Source organism: Oreochromis aureus, linkage group 4 (genome assembly GCF_013358895.1).
Source record: "Oreochromis aureus strain Israel breed Guangdong linkage group 4, ZZ_aureus, whole genome shotgun sequence".
NCBI lineage: Eukaryota > Metazoa > Chordata > Actinopteri > Cichliformes > Cichlidae > Oreochromis > Oreochromis aureus.
The window spans coordinates 9,770,119-9,794,591 of record NC_052945.1 but is presented as its reverse complement, the minus strand read 5'-3'; the positions used below and the strand labels follow the sequence as shown (position 1 = coordinate 9,794,591).

At 38.8% G+C, this 24,473-nt stretch overlaps 3 protein-coding genes across 3 annotated transcripts; 1 reads left to right on the top strand and 2 right to left on the bottom strand.

Annotated features, from left to right (window-relative positions):
* Positions 1 to 90: 90 nt before the first annotated feature.
* On the bottom strand, positions 91 to 12,981 carry fmnl1a (formin-like 1a). Its single transcript, XM_039611265.1, has 25 exons — positions 12,356 to 12,981; positions 9,000 to 9,083; positions 8,560 to 8,646; positions 8,406 to 8,479; positions 7,825 to 7,908; positions 7,580 to 7,723; positions 6,757 to 6,865; positions 6,506 to 6,582; positions 6,334 to 6,427; positions 5,915 to 5,989; positions 5,720 to 5,830; positions 4,223 to 4,372; positions 4,003 to 4,104; positions 2,915 to 3,509; positions 2,698 to 2,822; positions 2,388 to 2,590; positions 2,023 to 2,257; positions 1,865 to 1,933; positions 1,706 to 1,786; positions 1,489 to 1,618; positions 1,242 to 1,405; positions 1,053 to 1,154; positions 872 to 967; positions 621 to 735; positions 91 to 515 (listed from the first exon to the last, which is right to left on the bottom strand). Exons 1-25 carry the CDS (start codon positions 12,539 to 12,541, stop codon positions 451 to 453), a joined length of 3,357 nt encoding a protein of 1,118 aa, XP_039467199.1. The 5' UTR covers positions 12,542 to 12,981; the 3' UTR covers positions 91 to 450.
* Positions 12,982 to 14,289: 1,308 nt separating this feature from the next.
* Positions 14,290 to 20,979, top strand: mlx (MAX dimerization protein MLX). Its single transcript, XM_031729920.2, has 8 exons — positions 14,290 to 14,384; positions 15,291 to 15,327; positions 15,470 to 15,559; positions 17,769 to 17,878; positions 17,958 to 18,060; positions 18,495 to 18,594; positions 18,913 to 19,114; positions 19,211 to 20,979. Exons 1-8 carry the CDS (start codon positions 14,346 to 14,348, stop codon positions 19,265 to 19,267), a joined length of 738 nt encoding a protein of 245 aa, XP_031585780.1. The 5' UTR covers positions 14,290 to 14,345; the 3' UTR covers positions 19,268 to 20,979.
* LOC116312487 (PSMC3 interacting protein) lies at positions 20,602 to 24,337 on the bottom strand. Its single transcript, XM_031729921.2, has 8 exons — positions 24,088 to 24,337; positions 23,624 to 23,724; positions 23,438 to 23,527; positions 23,240 to 23,351; positions 22,875 to 23,020; positions 22,007 to 22,060; positions 21,785 to 21,844; positions 20,602 to 21,690 (listed from the first exon to the last, which is right to left on the bottom strand). The coding sequence occupies exons 1-8, from the start codon at positions 24,104 to 24,106 to the stop codon at positions 21,634 to 21,636; spliced, it is 639 nt and encodes a 212-aa protein (XP_031585781.1). The 5' UTR covers positions 24,107 to 24,337; the 3' UTR covers positions 20,602 to 21,633.
* Positions 24,338 to 24,473: the final 136 nt, after the last annotated feature.

The window sequence follows — 24,473 nt, the reverse complement described above, 5'->3', positions numbered from 1 at the left end:
CAATAGTCCTGTTGCATATGGTTTGCCTGCTCAACCTAATATCAAATATTGCATTATATGACAGATCCAGTAATCACAGAGCTCTGAGACTATGGTCAAAATGGTTAAACAATGGTTTATTTTGAAAACAAAGTATTTTTATCACTAAATGAGTAACAGTGTATCAGTAATACAAGTTTAATACAAAGCCATTAGAAATACTTAAATGGTTATGTTTTGTAACATTTCAATTAAAGTTTATGGACTGTTTATTATTAAAATATTTCCAACTTTATATTTACAGAGCAAAATGACACTAATATGTCGTTAATACACACTGCCATATGGCTAATTGTAACAAAATTGTATATACAGAACGTTTAAAACTTGTCTTCTGCTTGAATTTTAATGAGTGATTCCAGTTACAATTTTTTAACAAAAGGAAATTTGTAAAGAAAAGAAAAAACTGGCTTAAGTGTCCTGGCGCTGGGCTGGCCGACGACCATCTGCCCGCCTGTATGGTGAGTTCCTCAGATCTAATGAAAAACAAAGACAGACGTGCATGAACGTGAGGGTGGAATTTCTACTGCAGCAGACAAACTAAAACTGATTCACAAGCAAGAAGCATCATGTTACTGTACCTGTGATGATGTCCTCCAGTGCGCCGTCCTTCCCCTCGCGTACTGGCGGTTTCACCTGCCTCTTCTTCAGCTCTGCAATCAGGTCCATCTGGGGCATCTTAGGCATCATTGGGCCCTTTAGAAATCACAAAGTTAAAGAATATTTTGAAGTACATTTCTGAATGACTCATGTTTTAGACAATTTTATTTAATATAGGCTTTAAAAAAACCCTACAGATGACTACACACTAGCAGTATGTATAGTTTCTTACCTTTTGTGATCCAGCCTTGTTTGGAGATGGTGACTCTTTAACCTCACGGCTCTCGCTCTCCATTTTCTTCTTCTGTTCAATCTCCTGCTGTGCCGTCTGCATTCAGACAAGGGACAGAGAATTAAAATATAGCTCATGAGTTATAAAGGACAAATATCAGAAAGCTACCACAGAAACTCACTTTATAGGCCTTTATGAAGCGCCCAAACATGGGGAAAAACATTGAGGGCTGCGTGGTTTTGGGATTCTCTCCGAAGTACTCCACCACAGAGCCGTAAGCCTCCTGAACACAGAACAGCAGATGAATATGTTTCAGAATATGATGAGACATTATTTAGAGTTGAGAGCTTGATAAGAATTACAGACAAACCTGCGCTGTCTTGCCATCTTTGATTAAAGTGTCCAACTGTTCACTATTTGTTTTAATGAATTCCTTCAACACCGGGCTGTCATCCTGCACCAGGAACTCCTTTTTGGTCATCTCCATTCCTCGCTCTAGAGAGCGGATATCTTGAAGAATGCTGTCAAGAGAGACTGGCAAAGAAACAGAAGTGAGTTTAAACTTTTTATCAAATTAAAAAGAAGGTTGATTGGGCCGCCTGAGTGTGTGCATGTACCAAGGCCCGCCTTGTCTACAAAGTGTAGCTCGGTGTGGAAGTTGACCAATTCTGGGTATTTTTCCTGGATAATATTGGTGATGAAATGAAGTAACGTCTGTGAGCGGTCAGTGGATTTGGTCTCCAACAGCTGAAATGTGAAGATGGTGAAAAATGTAATTAAGCTTCCATAAATTGAAAAGCAAACAAAATAAAATTTTAAAAAAACACTACTTACAAGATCCAGACTCTGCAGTCTGAAACCACAAGCTGCACCTCTTTTACTGCTGTTCATGTAGTTACCAAATGCAAGAACAATCTGAAAGGAAATAAATGGGTTAAGAGAACCAAATCTTACAGTTAGATGCCTCATTAGCATTCATACTGCTTTACTTACCTCTAGGATCTTTTTTAGTTTGGTTGAAGACTTGAGAGACATGGATGCAGAAATGATGGAGTTCAGTTGCTGTGGACGGAGTTAAAAAAAAAAAAAAAGAATCAGTATGTGTTTATAATCCCTTTCAGCCCAAGTTACAAAGCATTTAACAGACTGACCGGCTGCAGCCGTTTCACGCTGTCTGGGAAGTTGCCCATGAAAGTCAGAGTGTTTATTCGCTGGTTGAGACGAGGAATCTTCCCAAAGCGTAAAATAAATTGGTCTTCGTCGGTCAGCTCATCCAGTGGACGGCCATCTTTCTCATAGTTAGCAAGAAGCTTCATCTCAAAATCTGATGGTATGAATGGTTCGAGCAGTTCCAGGAAGTCTATGGACAAAGATTGCTGGTCATACCTGTACAAACGAGGGTTAGAGTTAGTGTAGGCAATAAACAGTGTAAGAGGCAGGGTGAAGGAAGGAACAGAATATGCCATTATGGCAAAAACATCTGCTGAAGGTCAGTAAAGCAAAAGTAAGCACGTACATTTCTATGGCTGTGCAGATATTGGCCGGGCTCATTCCCCCCTTGCGTAGAGTGATGGCCAGATTTTTGGCTTTATTGCCATCAATCAAAGATGTCTTGGTGGGGGCTTTCGAGGCCATCTTCTTCTTAACCTTGGACAGGTCAGCTGGGTTACCCTGGGCCCTAGTTTTGAAATGTTCCTCAAACATTTCCATATTCAACTCCTGAGGTAGACAAAAAAGAGCCAGGGAGCGTGCTCACATTAGAATTTCATTTTCTTTCAGGATATAATTTCTGCTGTATGTAAAAAATGCAGAAAGCATATTCTTACCCCCAAGACTTGCTCATCATCTAGCTCGTTGAAGACTGTGCCTGTCACTTGGTTTGGTTTTAATGCCTGCCAGTTCAACAGAGGCATCCTGAACTTGGTCTGAATAGGCTTCCTGTTCTTAGCCCCTGAGAAAATAGAAAAACAAGAGGAATGGTGAACACTTTTCTTTCAGCATGTTTCTTTTTTGGGGGGAGGGGGTATTCATCATTCTCCTCACCAGAGTCTGTAGATGGTGCTCCAGGAGGCGGTGGTGGTCCACCACCAGGTGGGGGAGGTGGGGGTGGGGGGCCAGCTCCAGGGGGTGGAGGAGGAGGTGGGGGACCAGTGCCAGGGAGAGGAGGTGGAGGTGGGGGGGCAGCTGCAGAGCCAGGAGGTGGAGGAGGAGGAGGGGGTGGTGGTGGTGGTGCAGGACCTCCTGGTAGAGATGGAGGTGGTGGAGGCGGTGGAGGTGGAGAGACAGTCTGCTCGGAGCCACCTGGAGGGGGAGGCGGTGGCGAAGGGATGCTAGATGATGGGGAGGCTAACTCAGCAGAGTCTGGAGTGCTGGCTTGGTTGGCTGGGGCCGGGCTTTGAATGTATTCAACGACTGTGACAGGTATGACTTGGACGTCCAGACTTCCTGAGGCTGTGCGTCCCACTCGGATTAGCCCTTTGTCCTGCAGCTCCTGGATCTTCTGCTCTAGCTCTGAAGGTCCCTGAGGGCCAGTGATACCCAGCCGCTCCCTGTCCTTCTCTCTCTCCCTGTCCAGCTCACGCTCTCTTTCTCTCTGCTGCAAAGTGCTAACCTGGGAACATGACTCTCGCAGGCTTTCCTACAAGGGACAATTGCGCAGAGTTGTAGCATGGTCAAGTTTAATTGAATACTTTTGGATTAAACCTTAAAAAGTAGTGACAAAAACTTAAAAGACAGTTTGCTACATGGTTTTTATGCCATCATATTTTCTTTTGACTTATTCTAAATCCAAATTCAATGATGGGCTTTAGTTTTCCAGTCATAACTACTGGGCAAAATAAAGTATCAGCCATATACTGCTGTTAAATAAAAAATGATCACCATTTCATACATTTTGTCATTTTCTCCTTTAGCTGTTATTAAGCTGATATTGTAGTTTGAAATAAAGGGGTAGACCACCTGGCATTACCATGCTCAGGGTTATGTCCATACCATGGCAAAAACAAGTAATTTTGACATTTATTCAACAAGCCCTTATTTTTTCTTTTCTTTTTTACATCCTTTTAACCTTATTTAAACAATCTGTGTAACGATTACATATGTTCCTTGGCTAACTCGAAGGCAGCACTTACTTTGAGCAGCTCAGCCTCCTTTGTGGCCTGCATAAGCTGAGTCTCCAGTTCAGTTATTCTCTCTGCAGTCTGGTTCTCAATCTCCTGAAGCCGTACACTCAGCTGCAACACCACACAAGCAACACTGCTTCAGCATGATTTCACGTAATGTGCAGCAACATTGCCTCTGTTTATTCACTCAGATTCTTCTCTTTCTTTCTTTCTTTCTTTTTATGCCAACCTGAACGTTGTGCTCCTGTAATTCGTCCACATGCTCCAGCACCCCTCCTCTGTTCTCAGCATCCTCCAGCAGAGCTCCCACATCTAACACATTGTCCAAGTAGGCCTGGATCTGGACGTGCAGCTTCTCGCTCTCTGTTAGCTTCAGAGTCTAATACACAAAGATACACACTATTGGTACATAACAGGAGTAAATTACCACTTACAAAATATCACAGAACATGATTCTATTTTTTTTTTTAAAAATTATGACAATGAAACATGAGGTTTTAATGCTAAATTTATTATCTTAATGTCAGAAAACACTATGCCTTTTATCTTAATATTAGCACTAATTATACTTTTTTTTTTTTAAATCAAAGAAACGCTACGTCATTTGGAATACATTTCCCTTAACTGTGAAGTGAGGAAGTGAGTGTGTGACAAAAAAGTAGAGTAAAAGTATAAGTAGAGTCATTCAGGATGAAGAGGCGACAGCTGAGTAAAAGAGGAAGAAAGTGGGCATTGGAATTGAACATCTGGATACTTGAAGTTGTAAATTTATCAGAAAAGTGAATATTTAAATGCTATATTAAAGTATTTTTCTTCCTCACTATAGGCTTGAAGTTGTTAGCAAGAGACATTATAAATTAAAAGCAAAGAAATCCCCTATGAATTCTTTCTCCAACACAGTGCACATAAGTTAAACTTCCATAGGCCTGGTGCATGTTTTCACTAATACCCCTTTGTACCACAAGATGGTGTAGCAAGTCAGTGTCACCTCCAGTTAACATGAGGGGGTGTGGAAACGCCAACAAAGAAGCAGATTGTAAAAGGACAGGCATTCTAGTGAACTGGATGGCAAACAATGATTCAGGCAACCTTATCATCACCAGCATGAAGTTCCGAAAAAAAAAACTATGCCTGGTTGCAAAGAAAATAAATGATAAAATCAGCAAAACAAGTCCCACAGACGAGCTTTCTATTGCTGGGGACAGCTCTTGGAGAGTAAAGGAATAAATGATTATGCCAACTTGCCAGCTGAACTGGCAAGGCTTCTTCTGGTAAAATTAAAGCAGTTAATGCTAATATTTTCCATGCAGTGTTAGCTTGTAAAGCGAGAGTACATGGTATCTGTCATGAAAGTTGTTTGGCTTTTTTAATGAATTAACAAGATGTTAAGCGATTGACCTCTTGTGAATCTAAAAATATAATAAAATCGCTGAATATCATTATCACTTAATAGCTATCTACCAAACTGTTAACTAGGTCAGCATCTGTGCTTCCATTTAACACTTATTGTACTTCAGACAAACACAGAGAGACAACTATTCAATCCTAAAACCAAAGTAGAATCACCAGTTAAGAAAATCTCATGAAGCTGAATCTGTTTATCTGGAAATAACACAGCCCATTTTAAAAGTTGATTAGACAAATTTAGATACAGTGTCAAAAGATACTATTCTATTAGCTGTAGCTTTTCTGGTCATATGAGGGACTTTAAAAAAAATATCCACACCTCTAGATACTTGTCTAATCCAAGGTGAGTGAACTCATATTGTAGATGGACACGGAAGTTCATGTTCTCCACTGAATGGACCACAATGTTTATGAACTGCATGCAGGCAACCTTTGGGTAGAAACAATGAGAGTTAAATGTCGTTCACACGCACGGTCTCTTGGTGAATCTGCATCCAGTGGCTGTGGTACCTACCATGAAGTCAATGTTGTTGTCATCATTGATGAAGTACTCCATGAGCTTCTCAAAGCGGTTCCTTTCTTTGCTCACCTGAAAAAAAAATAAAAGCTTGCTAAATATGTATTTTTATTATTGTGAATATGGGAGGATTAAAAATAAACTGATTATAAATGTGTTAGCCCACCTCAGAGAACATTAATACTGAGAGTATATTCTGCACCTCAGTATGGTACGTGATTTCAGTCTTAAACATAAGCATGCATGACTTCTAGACATGTGCTAAAATTGCGACCATAGTGCATGTGAGCAGTAGACTGTTACTCATAAGATGAGCAATGAAAGAGGGGAAGTCTGAAGTAATTAGATGCCTGAACAGTCAAAGTCAAATAAGGCTCTTGCAATGTGAGGAAATTGCCTGAAAAAAATCATTTCACCTCTTTAAAGTTGTCAAAGGCAGAGAGAATGATGTCGTGTCCTCCTCGGACGAGACAGACGGCAGCCAGCAGCTCCAAAACAAGAGCTTTGGTCCTGCCACGACAGAGGAGGATGGGTGAGATGTGGATGCAGACACTTAACACACTTTATCTCACAGACAAATGCGCTCACCTGGGATTCCTGCTGTTGAGACTGAGGGTGATCTCATTCACGCAGCGTGGGTGAGTCATCACCAAATTAAAACCAGACTAAAAGCAGACGGAAGATACATAAACAGCTGTTCAAATGTGATCAAATGTGCTAGAAACAAGAACTGGGTTTTTTTTTGATAACCCAGAAAACATGTCATATACTGTGATAATCCATTTTAAAGACAGCATAGGAATTAAGTGACTTTATTAGACTGTGTGCTAAAGCTTTACCTGATAGTTCATGATGGCTCGCAGGCACATTATGCACACATGTACATCATCTCTCTGGTTGTTTATGTGGGACTTCTTATGCATCTTGTTTACCAGAGTGGAGCTTATTCTGTGAAGCAATAATACATGTTGGAATACATGTTTGAGGGAAGAGAATCTCCTGTATGCGTATGCATATGGTAAGATATGCAGTGAGATACTTGTAGCTTTGACTTCTAGGGTTTTGGACAGACACTGTGTTTGACAGATGCTATGTAGCACAACATGGAATGAAGATAAAGGATAAAAGACGAACTAACTTTACTAACAAACAGTTAGATGACCATGTGAGGGGATCTGAGTGAACGAGAGCATGAGAATGTCAATGGTTATCTTTTTTAAGGGGAGGCTGTGCTGTAGCACTGTATCGGTTAAGTAAACCTATGTTTCATATTTTAGAGTTATAATCTTATAAGCTCTTACTTATATATCAGTTAGAGCTGTCACTTTATTTGAGAGTATTTCTATTTCTGGGCTCACAGATTTTCTCAAATTCAATCCTAAATATTTATACTTCAACAACTTCTTAAAAGAAAGAGAGGTGTAGCATGGCACAGTTCTCACAGCAGTGGAAACCACTGTGGTGCTTATCAGTACCGCAGAAGTTCGTGGAGTTTTCACACCACTTCTGCTTTGCATGAGTCTATTTTTTGACAGTGTGTAGAGCTGCTTATGTTCAAAGTTCATTCTTCATTCAAAGGCATTTGAACTGTGCAACTTCTCTGAAACCATATTGCTGTTTCTTAAAGCTACTGTATCTCAGTAACCGTCTCAAGTTTCTTACCTTACAGTCAGTGCACGAGCCGCTCTGGTCATCCCATGTGACTGATGGCTGCTGGAGCTCTTGGTCAAGTCTTCCATTGACCTTTCTGCTGATTTTCCTCTGTCTGACAGGCTGCCACCATTTTCTATACCCTCAACCTCAAACCTTAAAAATAGACATCTTTTTAACACAATCTATAATAGCATAATTAAGTTTCGAAACTCAGACTGATTCTAAAATAGCATTCATGTCTGCTTAGTACTCACGAGCTGTCACTTTGTGCGTAGGACAGGTATTCCACCAGAACATCCAAACCTTTATTCTGTTCATTGAGAAACTCCTGGGCCCATCTTCAAAAAGAAAAGTAAATCATGAGGAGTGACAATATGTAATAGATTCTGTGCCCAGACAGGATTTATAGCCAAAGATTGTAACTTTAGAAAGAAAACAGAACGCAGTCCTGCTCTAAATATGGAATCCAGCACAGTCAGGCGATTTTCTTTTGCAATCTTACATTTTTTTTGACGAGTTGCACTATGAAGGAAAAAAATGCAACAAAGTCAAAGGGCTAAAAAACACAAACAGATTATTTCTGCACTGGTTTTGCCACCTTTTCCACTTTATGTACAAATGTAACAATACATTGAAGCTTTAAGTACTGCTTCTGTAAAGGTTGTATATAAACTATATATAACTGTTGGTGTGGTGAAGAACCACACCAGGATTGCGTGAAACTGCTATAAAAATCTGGAAAACATACTTGTGGCACACCAAAAACCAAAATAAAATACATTACACCTTAAACACTAATAAACCAAACAGAGGCTCATGAAACAAACAGGCTCACCCAATGTGATTGGTCCGGAGGGATATCTCCAAATTTTTAAGGACCTGGGTGGCATCTTGGATCCTTTTCTTCAACTAAAAAAAGCAGAAGGGGTTAAAGTCACTGATGCAGGCACATGATGCACGCATAAAGAACAAGAATGCTTTCTACTGACCCTACGAGACACCCCTCCTTGATCCTGGTAGAGGCTTTTGATCTTGGTCAGGTAAGTGGATGGGGGGCTCTTCACCTGGAAACGCTCCTGTGGGAGAATATTTTACAGAGGATAGAGTCAGCACATGCTGAAGTAGAATTAATTTAAGCAGCGACCTCAAATAATGACTGATCCAGAACCATATTTTACCAGCAAGCTGCATTTGAAGTTATTCTAGTAAATACAATGAGCACAAACCGCTCTCTGTTTCCATGCCGACGGCTCTATCAGTTGCCACCACAGAAACTATGTTGCAAGGTTTGCAACCACCACTTAAGACTCTCCCCTTTGGGTATTTGTGCACTTTATATCAACTCTGCCCCCAGTGGAGCCAACGCTGCAAGAATTTGGTCCATTTTGATGGCATATGTTACTCATAAAAAACAAATAAAAGCTCTCACCTGATCACAGACTAATTCCCATTTCTTATCATTGTCGTATTGACTCAACAGCTGGAGTTTATCTGGAGGCAAGTTCATGGAACTCTGAAAGAAGAAAGATGTAAAGATATAAAATGGGTTTTAGAATTTACATGAAAATGTGTTTGGAGTACAAAAAAAAATCAACTCCATCTCTACTGATATTTAGCAGCAAGATATTATACTATATGCTGTTATTTCTTCGTGTTTCCTGCTCATGTAACAATATGCAAAACAACAATACCTCAGATGCACTTTCAGCACAAAACTGAAAGGCGGTAACTACCTACTGGTAGCAGATGACTCAGTGTTTACGTGTATGCATTGATCGTTGCCAATAGGTACCGATGTGTTACACGCACTCAGTGTCTACTCAAGCTTCAGCAACACTTTTATTGACTTTTTGAATAATATGACCCATGTTCAGACATTATCTGTGCAGTCTGTTTCAGCTTTAGTAAAATATCTGTTTCGGTCATAAACTGCACATAATATTTCTGTTATTTTCTGAATATCATAAAGACCTTTATACAGACCAAGTATCCTCCACCTCCATGATTCCAGTGTAGGTTGAATTTCGAGTTGGCATATTACTGTCCATAAGGGACAGTTTCACACTGAGTTATCAAACCTACAGAGACATGTCATGTGTAAACGTTATTTCCCCATTCACAGAAACTGAATGAGCGGAGGTTGTTATTTTTAAAAAAAAAGGTCAAATTAAAAGGAATAAGATACGTCAAGGCATCGGCGTAACTTTCTGCTGAACATTGGGGGGGGGGTCAAGATCTCTGTCTAAATAAATAAATCTGGGTAAATTCCCAGATGATTAAACAAGCAACTATTTTGCTGGTAATAACTGAAATGAGTAAAGAAAATTAACAGCCTATTTATGCAAGATAATTCATCATTTTATTGGGGGGGGGTTATATTGGTTGAGTCTGATTATTGGGGGGGATCATAACCCCCCTAACCCCCCTGGAAATTACGCCCCTGCGTCAAGGAAAAAGGCTTCACTCACATAATTAACTTGTTTTCTTTGATCACTAATTCCCTGTAATTATTTATGTTTTGCTTAAAGATATTTTTTTCACAGTGCTCTCTCACATTACTGCAGCTGGTACTGCACTGGTACTATTTTTTTAGCTGATCAAAAGCTTAAATCAATGTGACCATTTACAGTAAGTTTAAATAATTTCAGTTGATGTTGGGTGTGACTTTTGAATCTAGTTTTGTGTACATTCAAGCAGCGGTTTGACATCTTCTGTGCACTTTTTTTGTTTAAAAAGGGAGGAGTGAAAACGGAAATGATCTGATGTGTTGGTGCTCGAAATGAGGCTCCTTCCTTGGCTGATGTAAGGGAGAGGTCTTACTGTGGTTTTGTGGTACTTAAAAAAATGGTAATGTGAGTGCCTTGCATTATGAAGTTTATAGCTTCTGATTTAGTTACTCAAAAATAAAAAGTACTCACATTTTTCAGTAATGCAAAAAAAAAAGAAGGTTCACTTCTCGTTTCCTTGTTGGTGATGTCAACAATATAATCTCTAGACTGAGGTTTGACAAGTGAGAAGTATTTTACTGAAGAAGGAAGACACTTGAGAGGGTGTTGTCATTTTCCGGAGAGCACATTTTGTGTAGATATTGATGAACTGTTAACCCTGGCTCTAAACTGCATTATCTTGCATGAAATTATAATGATGTTTCCATTCAAGGTTTGTCATATGAAGCAGATATGGCGTGAATTTTGACTTGTTTTTAGAATAATCATGGTATGCTGTTCCAATCAATGTCATTTTTGAGAAAAGACAAATAGTTTTAGTTGGAATAGTTGCATGGATTTATATTTGCTGTGTAAAGTGTTTGTTCTTTACTACATAAAAAATAACTTTCTAATTGCACCCCACCTTCTACAAAAACACAAAATCATTATTTTTTTTACATACACTACATTTTTATGTATGCTAAATATTTGCTTGAAAGGTTAAAACCCATTTACAACTGCTCTGAATAACACTGATCCTGCTTTTGTAATTTAATGTTTTGTTGGGAAAGCCTATGTTAAAGTACCATCCTAAACTTTGTGACATAATATTATTATTAATAGCAGGCAGGTGCTTTCCTCTGTGGTATAAGCCAGACTCATAGAAGCCACACCCTACAACTCATGGGTCTCAAAGGATTTGATACCAACATCCAGATGTTCAGTGGCAGGACAGCCTCAGGGGTTGACAGGTCAAAGAATCTTCGGTGGCTTTAAGTAGGTGTGCCCACTTCCAGACTAGTGGTTTTAATGAGTGTGGTTAAAATGTATATCTGGACACTTAATGCTGTAAATCATCTACCACATAAACCACAATGCCAGACATTATAGAAAATTAAAAATGAGAACATTGTAGAACAAACTGAACTATTTAGATGTAAAAATCTGGAGAACTTGAGCCTTGAAAAGGTAAAACTCTTAACTCATTGATGTTACTGGCTAAGCTATGTCAGATTAACATGACTGTTAGTGTCTTTGTTTCACTTTTGTAGATCTGTATTTTTTTCTTAGCATTGCTAAAGAAAAAACAAAACAAAAATCTCATAGTTAACTCTATTTTTTCATTAAAAAAGTCAAAGAATAAGCCAGGATTAAGATAGTCTAAGCATCATGATTTGATATTTTGCGCAACATATAATCTAAAAGATCGTAATACTTGAAGTTTTATCTTTACTAACTTGTTGTGAGACTGTTGAAAGAATGGTGAAACATTTCCTTTCCGGTCCTGTGGCCTCCGGCATGTAAATGCATTGCTCAACTTCCCATTTCAGCCTGCTGTTGTGCATGCATTTATCAAGCAGTTTCTGGTTTGAATTTTTCTAACCAAACCATGAAGAATTTGGCAACTTGTTGACAGGATTGTCATTGTTTTTATCACTAAAGTGAAAATTTAAGTAACTGATGATATTTGTGCAAATTTGACTGGACAAAATGACAGACCATTAGACTCTGACTGAGGGTGTAACGGTCTTTCTAACGTTCAGCTCTTTCTTCTCACTTGACAAATAGCTTTAGATACACCTAGAGAGTGTAAGAAATGAAGTAAAGTACATATTGGAGTCTATATTAGAGCAAAGTAAATTTCTAAAGAGTGAAAGATCAGTCACTTTCAAACTTGGGTTATTACTTTAACAATGTAACAATGTAAAATGAAAGCTGATTTGATATGTGTTTTTGTGATCCTCTTAATCATACTTACTTGCACAATCGCCCTTACATCTACAAACCAAAACTTTGTGCAAAATCTGCATGATTTCATATGGAGTAAGGGTGCATGGCGTGTCATGCTCTCACTCACCAGAACCGTGTTGAAGCGCTCCTCCAGCTCCTTCTCTGGTGGCATGGGAAGTTTGGGTTGAGGAGGCTGCTTTTTTTGCAAGGTTGGTGCAGAGTCATTCATTGCTGAAGCTGCACTGACTGAGTTTCTGGCCTCTCGGCCTTCGGCCGGTTCATGCTCCAATCCCCCACCAGCCGCATTCCCCATCACTAATCTCCACAAGTAATCCAGGGGGACTGCTTTACGCAAACTGTTTCCTCCAGGAAATCAGCGTATCCAAAAGCAAAGTGACAAAAGATGGTCACTCTGAATTACAATAGCAAAAAGGCCCTAATCAAATCAAGTCTAGGGCCTCTAGGGCAATCTACATTAATTCTCAGGTTTACAAAATCCGCCTCACACCCGAGGACAGGGTGGGCAATGAAAAAAGAAAGTTTGTCCTCATGGCCCCCTTCTCCTTAAGTTGTCTTCAAGTTCCTTTTGAAAATGAGGTGATAAGTCCTGTTAGAGCCTGTTAGAACTCGAAAAAAAGGTCCACCTATGCCTCATGCACTGTTGTCTACATTAGTTGACCGAGAACGCTCTGAAATAGTTTAGTACCGAAGCCTGCGTGTGAGAGGAAGGCGGACGAGGAGTGTGACACAGTCAGAAACCACAGAAGCACAAAAGCAGAAGAGTAACTTCCTGTGCATGACAGCTATAGAACCTGGGGCGGAGGACATGGTGGAAGATAAACATGGTAACCGTTACACGTAACCATGCAGTAGGTGGATGATGATAAAGAAAAGATACTACAGGAATGAAGGAGAGCAGACTCCAGATTTGATGTAAGATTAACAGATGTCGATGTAGATGTAAATCAACTACACAATTAAAGGGAACTTTGCAACATTTCACAAAGAAACCACCTTTTTGTACTAGATTTAGTCATTTTACTGATGTCAGCTTGCCATGAGTCAACGGTTACATTTGTTTTGGTGTTTTCCCTTCATGTGGTGGTTTAATCCAGACAGGTAAAGGTGGTTTCAGCATGACAAGAATTGTCAAACAACACCCCTATGTGGATAAAGATGACTACTGCATCTAGTGAGATCTATCCAGTGGGAATGTTAAGATAGTTATGTTTCTGAAAACTAACTTGTTACCATTCGTTGGCTCAGTAATTTACGAAGCCTGTGTGTATACAAATGATTTCTATTGAGGAAAAGAATAATAAGTTTATCACAGATGCATTTCTTCGAGAAAGTGAAAATTATTAGCTCCGATGCAACAGGATATTCATTTTCAAAGCTTTCTGAGACTCACTAGAAGGCAACAGTGTTATCAGCTGAGTAAAATGAAAAGATAAAGATAAAGATTCCTTTACTGCTGCCAAAAGAGAAGATTGGAGATGTGTTTAGACATCAGGGAAATGCTGGAAAAAAATCATCAAAACGATAAAGCTAATAATTTCCTTACAGGTGTAACAGTGGAGACGCAAGTAGCAGAGGTATTGAAGTAAAGTGAGTTTAAATACTTGGAGTTTTTCTTGTAAAGCAACAGTAGGTACACAAGATAGCTGAAGAAGAGAATGCATGCAGGATGGAGAGGATTGAGACGAGTGTCAAGGGTAATTTGTTACAGGAAGATAGCCGCAAGAATGAGATGATGTATGGTTAGGAAATGCTATCACTAAAAAAAGAGATACGCAGACCTGGAGGTGGCAGAGTTGAAGACTTTCACTGGCCATGATGAGCAAGATTCAAGAGCAGCTGAAAGAAAGCAGATTTATTTAAGTGTTTAAGAGACAAAGAACTGATAAAAAAAATAATTTTAGTTTTCCTCTCATACTATGTACGCCTTCTGTTTATTTTTTCTTTTCTTTTTAGTACAGTCTTTCTGTGACATAAAACCTACATTTTATGCGGTCAGTCACTGCAGTAATCCTTCCAAACCATAGGGTGGCGTTTATCATGAACAGATACAATTTACTACCGTGGTGCACAGAAGAAGAAATCCGTCGCATTCCAAAATGACGGACCCGACAACATCTCCAGAGGACCAGTGGAAAGTGAGTAACTGCTATCAGAAACCTCTATTTCGGGTTCAGATGACTCATGTGTATGGCAGCACTGGCAAATGACAAAAGCTGTGTTGTCTTAAAGTTGAAGCTTTAGTAAAGTGCAGGGGGTACACGGTTTGTTAGCTTCGTGGCTAACTAACGTTAGCTTCCGAGGTTTTGATAATGTTAGAAAGCTGTATTGGTTAGCTAGCCAATTGCCTACTTATGTAAACAAAGCAGCCATTGTTCCCCCTATGGTGTATACAGTAAGTCTTCATCTACACACGCAAAAAGGTAAAAAAAGAAAAAAGGTCAGAGTAGCTGCTTGTTTCTTGCAAATCTATAAGTGCAGCATCAGTGTTTGTGAAGCTCACATTACCTTGTCTGTTTTACACTATATATAATTAATTAGCACACCACAGAAATTGAAATGGTCTTCGTTCCACAGACTCCTTAATAAAGACGTTTAGCCAAATAAAACAAAGAAAATAATTAATAATAATTAACATATGTTCAGGGCCCCCATTAAAAAAAATATGTCTCTAAAATAAATAGGGAATAGTAATTTTACAGTACGTAAGTAGACGTGTAGTAGGATCTATTGTTCAAACTTAACATATATTCATTTTTTCCCCTCCTGAGCTTTTGAGACTTTGGAAACCACAAATTAGACAGCTGTGCCCTACATCAAACAAAAGCTCTGTGATGAAGGCTCTTATTTTCTGCAGCTTTTTACCCACCTGTTTTCCTGAACTGGACAAATCAGGGCAATGCTCAGTGGGGGCTTAACTGGCTGGCTATTGGTCTTTTGTCAAACAAATGTAGGGCAGCACAGCGTTTTCCCTTGTTATTAGCTTTACAGCCTCTTATTTTTTGCCTTTTTCTATCTTCTGCTCTCTCGTGATGGCTCGGCAGACCGATGGTGCTTTCAGCGATGGTGGCTTTGACAACAGTGAGTATTCAGTCAGTTCTTGTGTTGTACTTCATCACCAGTGTAATCTGATCTCCCACATGATACCGATTATAGATGTATATCAAAATATATTTTGATTTTGTTGTGGATTATGTTTGATCACTGCTGTCTTGCTGTCTAGGTTATATTTCTGAAGCAATCAGAAAGGGTACTATAGTGTCCCGGGCCAACAGTATCGGCTCAACAAGTGCCTCTTCGGTGCCAAATACAGGTACTGGGTTTGAATGTTGTATATTTATGTGATAGTTAGCTACTAGTAATGTAATTGTAGTGTAGGTTAATTGTTTACTTGTTTGGTTGTTGTAGCCTGAGCCAGTCAGATATTTTTAAGAAAAAAGTTTTTATTTAGTGTAAAAGCAAAATACAAGAAATAGAGACAGCTTTGCTTATATTTCTCCATGATTTGTATAAAAGGAAAAATCTCTCTTGCTTGTGATTAATAAAAAATATATATTAACCTTAGCTCAAGGCTCGCAAAATTTCAAAATCTCTGGTAGCCCTTCGGGCAGGCCCTCTTCAGTTTTTGGTAGCCCAAAATAAATTTAAGTAGCCCGAATAAAAAAGAGAGCAATTTTTTAATGTTTTGTTTCCTTTACAATATTATACATTAAAGTATAATATTGTAAAGGAAACAAAAATTAATCAGAAAGTTGTTAAAATACAAATCACAACTGTATAAAAATCACAGTCATCAACTCAAATACTTGGTTCTAATTGAACAGAAATTTCTATGAACTTGTAAGAACTGTGTAGAACATGAATCAGTCTGTGTCAGATCCTGAATCTGAAATTTCCACTGAAGTCAAGGGTAAGGGGTAAGTGGAACCAAGATCTAGGCCATTTGCTTTTTGAAGTTTGCAAAGACTGCTAAATTTTGACAATGGTAGTTCACTCTTTGCAACATAGTACGCTTTTGAAAGATTTTTCAGGACTTCTGCTTGTGCTTGGTTTATTTTTAGTATGTTTTTTGCAATTGCTGTTTGTTCTGGGAAAGATATTGCAGACTGAGCAATAATGCATTTCTTGCATTTCTCATGGGTTCTGATGGGGTCTTTCTTAAAATTACTGGTCCCAGTTACAAAGGCGCTTGTCGACTCAAATGAAATGAAACTCACAACACACCTGGCAGAACATCATGTTATTTAGCTTGTCATATTCCAGCCACAGAAATTCTTTTGTCCATGAAACCAAAAAAGCTGAGCTTTCTTTTTGCCTCATAGTCTGATTTGTCATAACTTTTCCGTTTTGTGGTCGGCTTTTATTTGGCTGCCCCTTCTTCACCCTGACCTGTCTTATTTGGCTCAGCAGAACTAAAATACCGGCGTAAATCCTGCTGCTTTTACACACATACTTACATAACGGTCAGCGATTCTCTGCGCAATCAACCTCTCACATGTTTAAGCTTGCTGTGGGAGATTTCACTTGTCACGTTTGAATAGTAGCTAATAAGTGATAAGACGATGTCAGAGGAATTGGTGCGCAATTAATCGTCACTCACCAATCAGTGCTGCCGCTCTCTATACACCGTTCGCGCGATCGCAAAGTGAAAGTGAAAGCAAAAAACAAGCACAAATTCAAACGCGATTTCAATATGTCACATATTGGCAGAGGCTCATCGATGCCGATGACATAATTACTCAGCTACATTTTCGAAAGAATGCAAAAGCATTGACACATATTTTCCCTTCCTATGATAGCCCGACGGGCAGGGCGGAGATAGATTTTGGTAGCCCGACTGGAAAAATCGCTAGCCCCGGGACGTCGGGCTAGCGATTTTGCGAGCCCTGTAGCTCTATAGCTTTTATTTTTATTTATTCCAGAAGTTAGAAAATTCATGTGTTACAGTAACAAAACATTAAACATGGCCCTTAAATATGTCTTAAAAAAACAAAAATACAGTTTGAATAAATATAAATAAAGATGGAAATATTTTTTGTATTGCTATTACAGCAGTTAATTTTCGTATTTATTTTACTCTATTTTTCTGTACAATGTTTTGTGACTGCTTTATACATAAAATTTTCTAACTTCCCAAACACAGGGATTGCTGTGTGAGGTAGAAAATATTTCCTGTATTAGTCCATGTTTAATTATGGTAACATGTGTTTCATATTTTACAATATTTTCTTAAATTCTTTGAGGGTTTATGAGATGTTAAATAATAATTTACTGTGTAAATTAAGTGCATCACAGTAATTCTTACTGATGAAAAACAATGAGTGTTGCCTATATGTGTGAAATGAGTGCCAACACAGGAATGACTCCAGGGTTAATAATCTTGTACGGTTATGAATTGATTTGATCAACTTTTTTAAAATAGCTACTTCAGCATTTTGTAAGTTGGTTAAAAAAAACGCTGCCAATGTCATGGTTCAGATTTTTATTTTTTCATTAATGAGTATTAATCTATTCCCACATAGATGATGAAGACAGTGACTACAGGCATGAAACATCATATAAGGACTCGTATAAAGATCGTCGGAGACAAGCACACACGCAAGCTGAGCAGAAGCGTAGAGATGCTATTAAAGTAAGGACACACATTTTGAAAGTTGGAGATTTGCTTTAACTTTTTTCAGTAGTTACTAGTTGCTCTCTTTTAACATTAGAAAGGATATGATGACCTCCAGTCAATCGTTCCAACATGCCAGCAGCAGTCTGAATTTGCGGTGGGAGCACAGAAGATCAGCAAGGCTACTATTCTGCAAAAAAGTAAGATGTGGTCAAATATTTGTTAACACTTGGACTGCCTCTGATGAGTAACCTTGACTTCAGATTTAGTTGGAGATAATCTATATATTAACTATTACATCTCACATCTTGATAAGAAAAGAGCAATTTTCTATCCTGTTTATGTGCCATGGAAAACAGTAGAATGCTTTGTACTGAACTTGTTGTGTATGGTGCAAGCTTTTCACAGTTACATCTCACTTGGCCACGTTTAACAATAAAAAGAGACGATAGACCAAGTTCAAGGAAGAACAGATATTTCCTGTCTTGCAGGGGCTCCTTTACCCAACAAAAGGGGAAGTTACAGTACTAACGCCCTCAGTATAAAGGTTAACTTTCAACAGTGTACCTAAAATTTGTGTGCAAGGCAGAAATCCCCGACTGACAATTTCTTGGTTGTTGTTTTGTTTTTTTAGCAATTGACTACATCCATTTCCTTCACAAAGAAAAGAAGAAGCAAGAGGAGGAAGTTTCTGTCCTAAGAAAAGAAGTGATGGCGCTTAAGATTATGAAAACGTGAGTGGTTTAAAATTCACAAGCCAAACTGCTTTTTCCACATTGTGTTCTTCACAGGCCTTCTTTTTTTGGCGATCTGAAACTTCCCTAAATCCTCTAAACATACCTAGACAGATGGAAAGACGGATCTTAATTGCTCCTTGGGGATAAATAAAGTCTTTCTGAGACTGTAAAAAGAATGCTGGTCTAGGGCAAAGAAAGAAAACTGTGGAGTGGGGAATGCATTGATGTGTGCTTTTGTCCATGTTCTGTAAAGAGTGACTCAAATTCATTGTTTATGAAATTATATTAACCATTCCCCCCTTTATGTTTTGATAGGAACTATGAGCACATAGTGAAGGCTCACCAGAACAACCCACAGCAGGGAGAGGATCAGGTGTCGGACCAGGTCAAGTTCAACATCTTTCAGAGCATCATGGACTCCTTGTTTCAATCTTTCAGCAACTCTGTTTCAATGAGCAGCTTCCAAGAACTGTCGGCCTGTGTTTTCAGTTGGATTGAGGAACACTGCAAGCCACAGGTAAGGAGTATATTTAAAGAAACCCATGAGAACTTTATTATTTTGTGTTTATGTTGAGATATTCATAGTTTGTCTTCTGCTTATGTTCTTTCCTAGACGCTGCGGGAGTTTGTTGTTGGAGTGCTGCGGCAGCTCAACGGTCAGCTTTACTGACTGCGCCTGGCCTCTGGTTAACACCCAAAAATGGACTTTTTGAGCTTACTCTGGCCTCTAAGAGTGGAGTAAAAAAAATGTTGATCAGCCTCAAGCTATGCCGCAGTATTTACACTCACTTTGACTCATCAGTGACTCCCTGGCTGCAATTTGAGTACCTCATCACATGTGGCAGAGGTGAAAGGTGGCATTGGAATGATATAAGTTTAATACAAATCACTTTAAGCTTTGAAATGTACATACATGTTTAACTGAGTGTATTTCAGGATCTTCTGATTGTTATTTGATTTGGGAACCCAGCAGTACAGAAGTCACTGTAAGTGCCGTTTTCAATGTGTCGGGCAGGCAAAATATTGTGTTTAACTAATGGTAACCACCATCTGCAGTAGCCATAGTTGCCCACACTGAGATAAAAAACATGAGGAGGGGAGATTAGATCTTAATAGCAAGAACTCTTCTTACAGATTGAGTGAACTGATGGTATAGTTTATGGTGCCTTTTAAAATAATCAACAGATAAGGGGGGAAGGGAACTCATGAGCCAACACGTTCCCCTCTGTCACATCAAGCATGACTTTGTAGCTTAATGCTGAACCAAAGGAGCTCTTTCAGCTTCAGTGGACGAACACTGAGCCACTCCTCAGCTGTAGCAGATAATAGAAACTACTGCAGAGTAACAATCATTGCTAAGTGTGTTATCAGGAAAATGCTATATGAGGTCTCAACAATTTATCACTGGGATTTGGCTTGTAATCCGACACATTTTGAGATGTACATAAATGGAGCTGTGACAAGCTGACAAAGTGCTGAAATGTCAAATTATTGTATGTATAAATTTAAATCTCTTTACAGTGTGCCATTTAACATTTTATAGTTGGCGTATTTCAATTCAATTTGGCTTCAATGGCAGGAAAAGTAATGAGTATTCTGTCTCATAATTGAGCTCATCACACTATGAAGCAATGTGTGTGGTGATCTTTCTGCAACTTTCAGATTTTCCTTTAATAAAAAAGCTTAAAATTTCAGCTTGTTGGTCCAATTCCAACAGAATAAACATTGTTTACTTTTGTTATCAGTGGTTCTCAGTGGCTAAGATGCAGTTCATGCCATGCTGTGTATCAGCCAGAACCCGCTTTTTTTTTTTTTCCACCATCACTTTGAAAACTGTCCCTTTGAACTGCACCAGCCAAGTTCATGCTGAGAGAAGTGTTGAGAAGCTACAGCTGCTGTGTGCTGAATTATAATGAGTGAATTTCAAGTAGGTGACAGCTCATTTTAATGATGGTTGTTTGTTGTTTCTATAAACATCCTTTCCTGTGTTAGCTGTTTTCATGGAAATGTTTTTTTTTTAACTGTCTTAAGTTGTTGTTGCGGGTGTATTAATAATTCTGTCATACAAGCCATGTACACTCAGTGGCCACTTTTAGTTACCCCCTGTAAAATCCAGTCTGAAATCTGAGCCTTAAAGTCTGCTTTATAAAGGTTTTTTTTCTTTCTTTAAATGTACACCAGCAGATAGGTGTAATCTATGCATTAATGTACAGCTCTGTTAGTGTTGTAGTTTGCTGTGGTGTTGAATGTTGACGTTTTTAATTTACAATCCAAGGAGGTTGAATATTTAAAATGGGTTTTAAATCTGTACCTCTGAGAGAACACTATGTATTTGATTGTATTCAATTTCATAGGTTTGCCTAATAAAGTGGCCACTGAGGGGGTTTTTTGTCATCCAAATTATGTGAAAATGAAGTATCTGTGCATAACAATAACAGGAAAAATCATAAAGCTAGGCGGTGGTTCCCAACTGTGCAGCTAATGAAATGTATTTTATTTATGCTTCACAAGAATTAAAGTAAAACAATTGTGGCGCTTCAGCATCAGAATTTATGGTGTTGAACATTTAATAAGCAGAAAACAGTACAACTGTAATTAAAAAAATATAGATATATACATTATACATTTTAAGTTATGCTTTCAGAAAATAAAGCAAGATGGAGTTGAACAAGAACAACAGAATGTATAGATTTTAAACATTTAAATAAAGCCTTGACATTTTCACTGGAAAGCTCAGGATTGGTTAAATTGCTTTAGAAGGGAAAATTTAAACCAGCGTTGCCTTTGAGGTGAAGAGCATGACTGTGTTGTCAATTGATGTGAAAGTGTTAAGAGTTTCACAAGCAACAAAGCAGTTTTTTATAAAAACATACTTTCAGTTATGAACTTTTTTTTCAATTAAAGCATTTATTAAAGTTGAACTATTTATTCAAAAAAAGGGCCATAAATAAAGTATTCTCTGGGCTTCAGATTGCTTTCCTGTGTAATCCATTTGCTTAGATTAGTGGCAAGGTGACTGTAAAAGAACTTTCTTGTTCAAGTATTTGGAAGAACTACTTTACAGTCCTCATCAGTCTCCACTCCAACTTCTTCCTGTGAGGAAGCAGAATATTGCAGGTAATAGCAAGAACTTTATTTTATTCTTAAAAAGGATTTTTTTTTTTTTTTTTTAGTGTCTTAAACTCACCAGGAACTCCTTTTTGCTCTTTGGATAACCCTCGAGGATTGAATTTATCATGTCTGAAGCCTAACACAAACAAAGTGCCAAACACTTTAATAACATGTCCATATGCAGTTTCACTCGCACTAATGAAAGGGAGGGATTGTACTGCATTTTTAAAATACATGGCATGCAATACGAAACATATGAGCTATGAATACAAAAAGGAACTTAAGTAAAAAAGATTACCAGTCTCTTCCTCTTTTTCCACTCTTTAACGTAGAGATCTCGTTCTTTATAAACCTGCAAATTAAAAATAATAATAATAATATATATAAGCAGCTGGATAGCGTAGTGGTAAGGTTACACACCTTTGGAGCAGGAGTGGCAAGTTCGATACCCAACATCCACATTGCAGGTCCAACGTTCAGGAGAAGGGACTGCTCTCACAGTTAGAGATTGATAGGGTACAACATATATGCTACGGCAAGGGGAAGCCAGGGCAACAGGTCAGGGGTGGAGATATCATTATCACCCCCACCCGAGATTGGGTACCAAGCCCCAAGTGCGCTAGAAGAAGGATAATTGAGTGCAAGAGATCATGGCAAGCTTGAAAGCTGGATCCTCCGTTACCAAGACTAAGTGAAGTACCCTCAGAAGCTCTACTCCACTATGCCGCCACCATTACCATTACCGAGACTAACAAGCTGATCTACAGTGAGATGAGATGTTAAACAGCCACATGGGAGCAGTACCCTACTCTCTAGGAAAAAACCCAGCTCCATCCAAGGTGTACTCTCAGATACCTACTGAACAGTACATGTACAGTTGACTCATGAATCATTAAGATTTTTATATGACACTGTGGAAGACAGAGGACAACTGAAGGCTGTAGACCATGGTACTCAAACAGGGAGAAGGGACAGTGAGATGGGGATTCATTTGCAAATGGGTGCGATGACATAGCTTATTTCCTTCATTTAAAATTTACTGAAACGTGTGAATGACAAATATGCAAAAATAAAGAAAGAAAAAAAGAAGTTGGTAAGGGGGGAAATACTTTTTCACAGCATTTATAAATAAAGGCCGTAGGACATATCCCTGGTGGATTCCTCACCTTGTCCTTCTCTTCTGGCGTGATGTGATTTGAGGCTGACTTTATCTTCTCCAGTCGGGCTCTGTACCCAGAACACTCTGCTTTTAGCTCCTGGATCTCTGACACCATTTCCTCTGTTGTAAGGGAGCTGTTTAGCTCCTTCAGTTCTGTCATCACAGATTTCACACAGAAATTTTACAGAACATCCCCTTTCAAACATATGCAGTAGAACAAAAACAACACGTGTAGAGAAAAGAGAAGTGGGGACAAGCCTCATCGTAAACCGTTTACTGTATCAAACAGCCACATCTTGTGGCTTAACAGTGTGCAAACTCTGAGAAGATAAATAAGATTGTTGAATGTCAGTGATTAGCAGAAAATTTCACCTGCATCTAGCTGTCTGCAACTCTGGGTAAGGGATTGCACCTCTCCAATGAGCTCTGAGATCTGATGGTCCATTGACTTCAGGTCTGCATCGTTCACATCTTTGAACTGAGCCTGTGGGACAGATTGAGTTGTTTCAGTTACTTTACTGGAATTTATAAAAATTATATGTGCATAATATTCCAGACAAACAGACTAACCTGGTCAGCAAAATAAATCTTTTGCTTGCCATATATTTTCTCCTTTATCTTGCCTTCCAGGGCCAGCAGCTCCATGGCTTTGACCACTGCCTGTTGGAAGAAATGTGTAAAAAACACTTACTTATAGGCTATGAAAAACAGGTTAATTTTAGGCATCTAATTGTCTCGTTGAAGTGTTAAACTCACCGTTTTGCCCAGCCCATGTTGCTTTTGTAAATTTGAGAAGACATCCTGAGCGCTATAGGGCCGGTTCTTCTCATTTAGGTAGGCAAGGATGAGGGCCGCCCCTGTGAATGACAGCAGGACAATCAGCTCGTTTATCTAAACTTACTACAACATTACACTTAACTTATTAACATAACCATGAAAATCTACTTCTGGTATAGCTAATAGTCCCTTTTCTCTGGCCATAATTATCATCCTAACCTACTTTAAAATAAATATGATTCCCCTCCTTAAAACAAGTATATCGTTTGGAAAAGTGGAAGAAGAATAAAAACACGGAGGTCGTCTCAGCTAACGCTAGCTTGTAGCCGTTTGGCTAAACGTTTCCATTTATCTGTGACTTTTAACAATCGTCGTTCGCTCAGTGCAGGCGACTGACAAGCCATCTAACTTGTTATAGCCTAGAATATAAACTTTTAACCTACCGTTATCTTTTTTACTCATTTCCAACTACTCCACTTTAGCTTTCCAGATCCGAGTTTCGCGCAAAACGCACGTCACGGAAAAGATCGTTCATGCTTAAAGATGATTCACACCAGCACAAAATCCGTCTTCTGCCTTCGCGTTTGAGCGCCCCTCTGTTAATCCTGCCCCAAAAGCTATTAAGTATGACAGGTTGAAAGTATCTCAATGGTTCTTTTACTTAAATTATTTTATGTTTAGTAGAACTTTATCTCCTTCTTCATTTCATGTCGTTAGCGATATCCCGAAAAAAAGTAGAGTGACACCTCTTTTAATTTGGCTGTTCTCAGAAGCAGTCAGTTCAAAGTCCAAAACAAGATATACCTAACCGGCCACTTCATTAGGTACA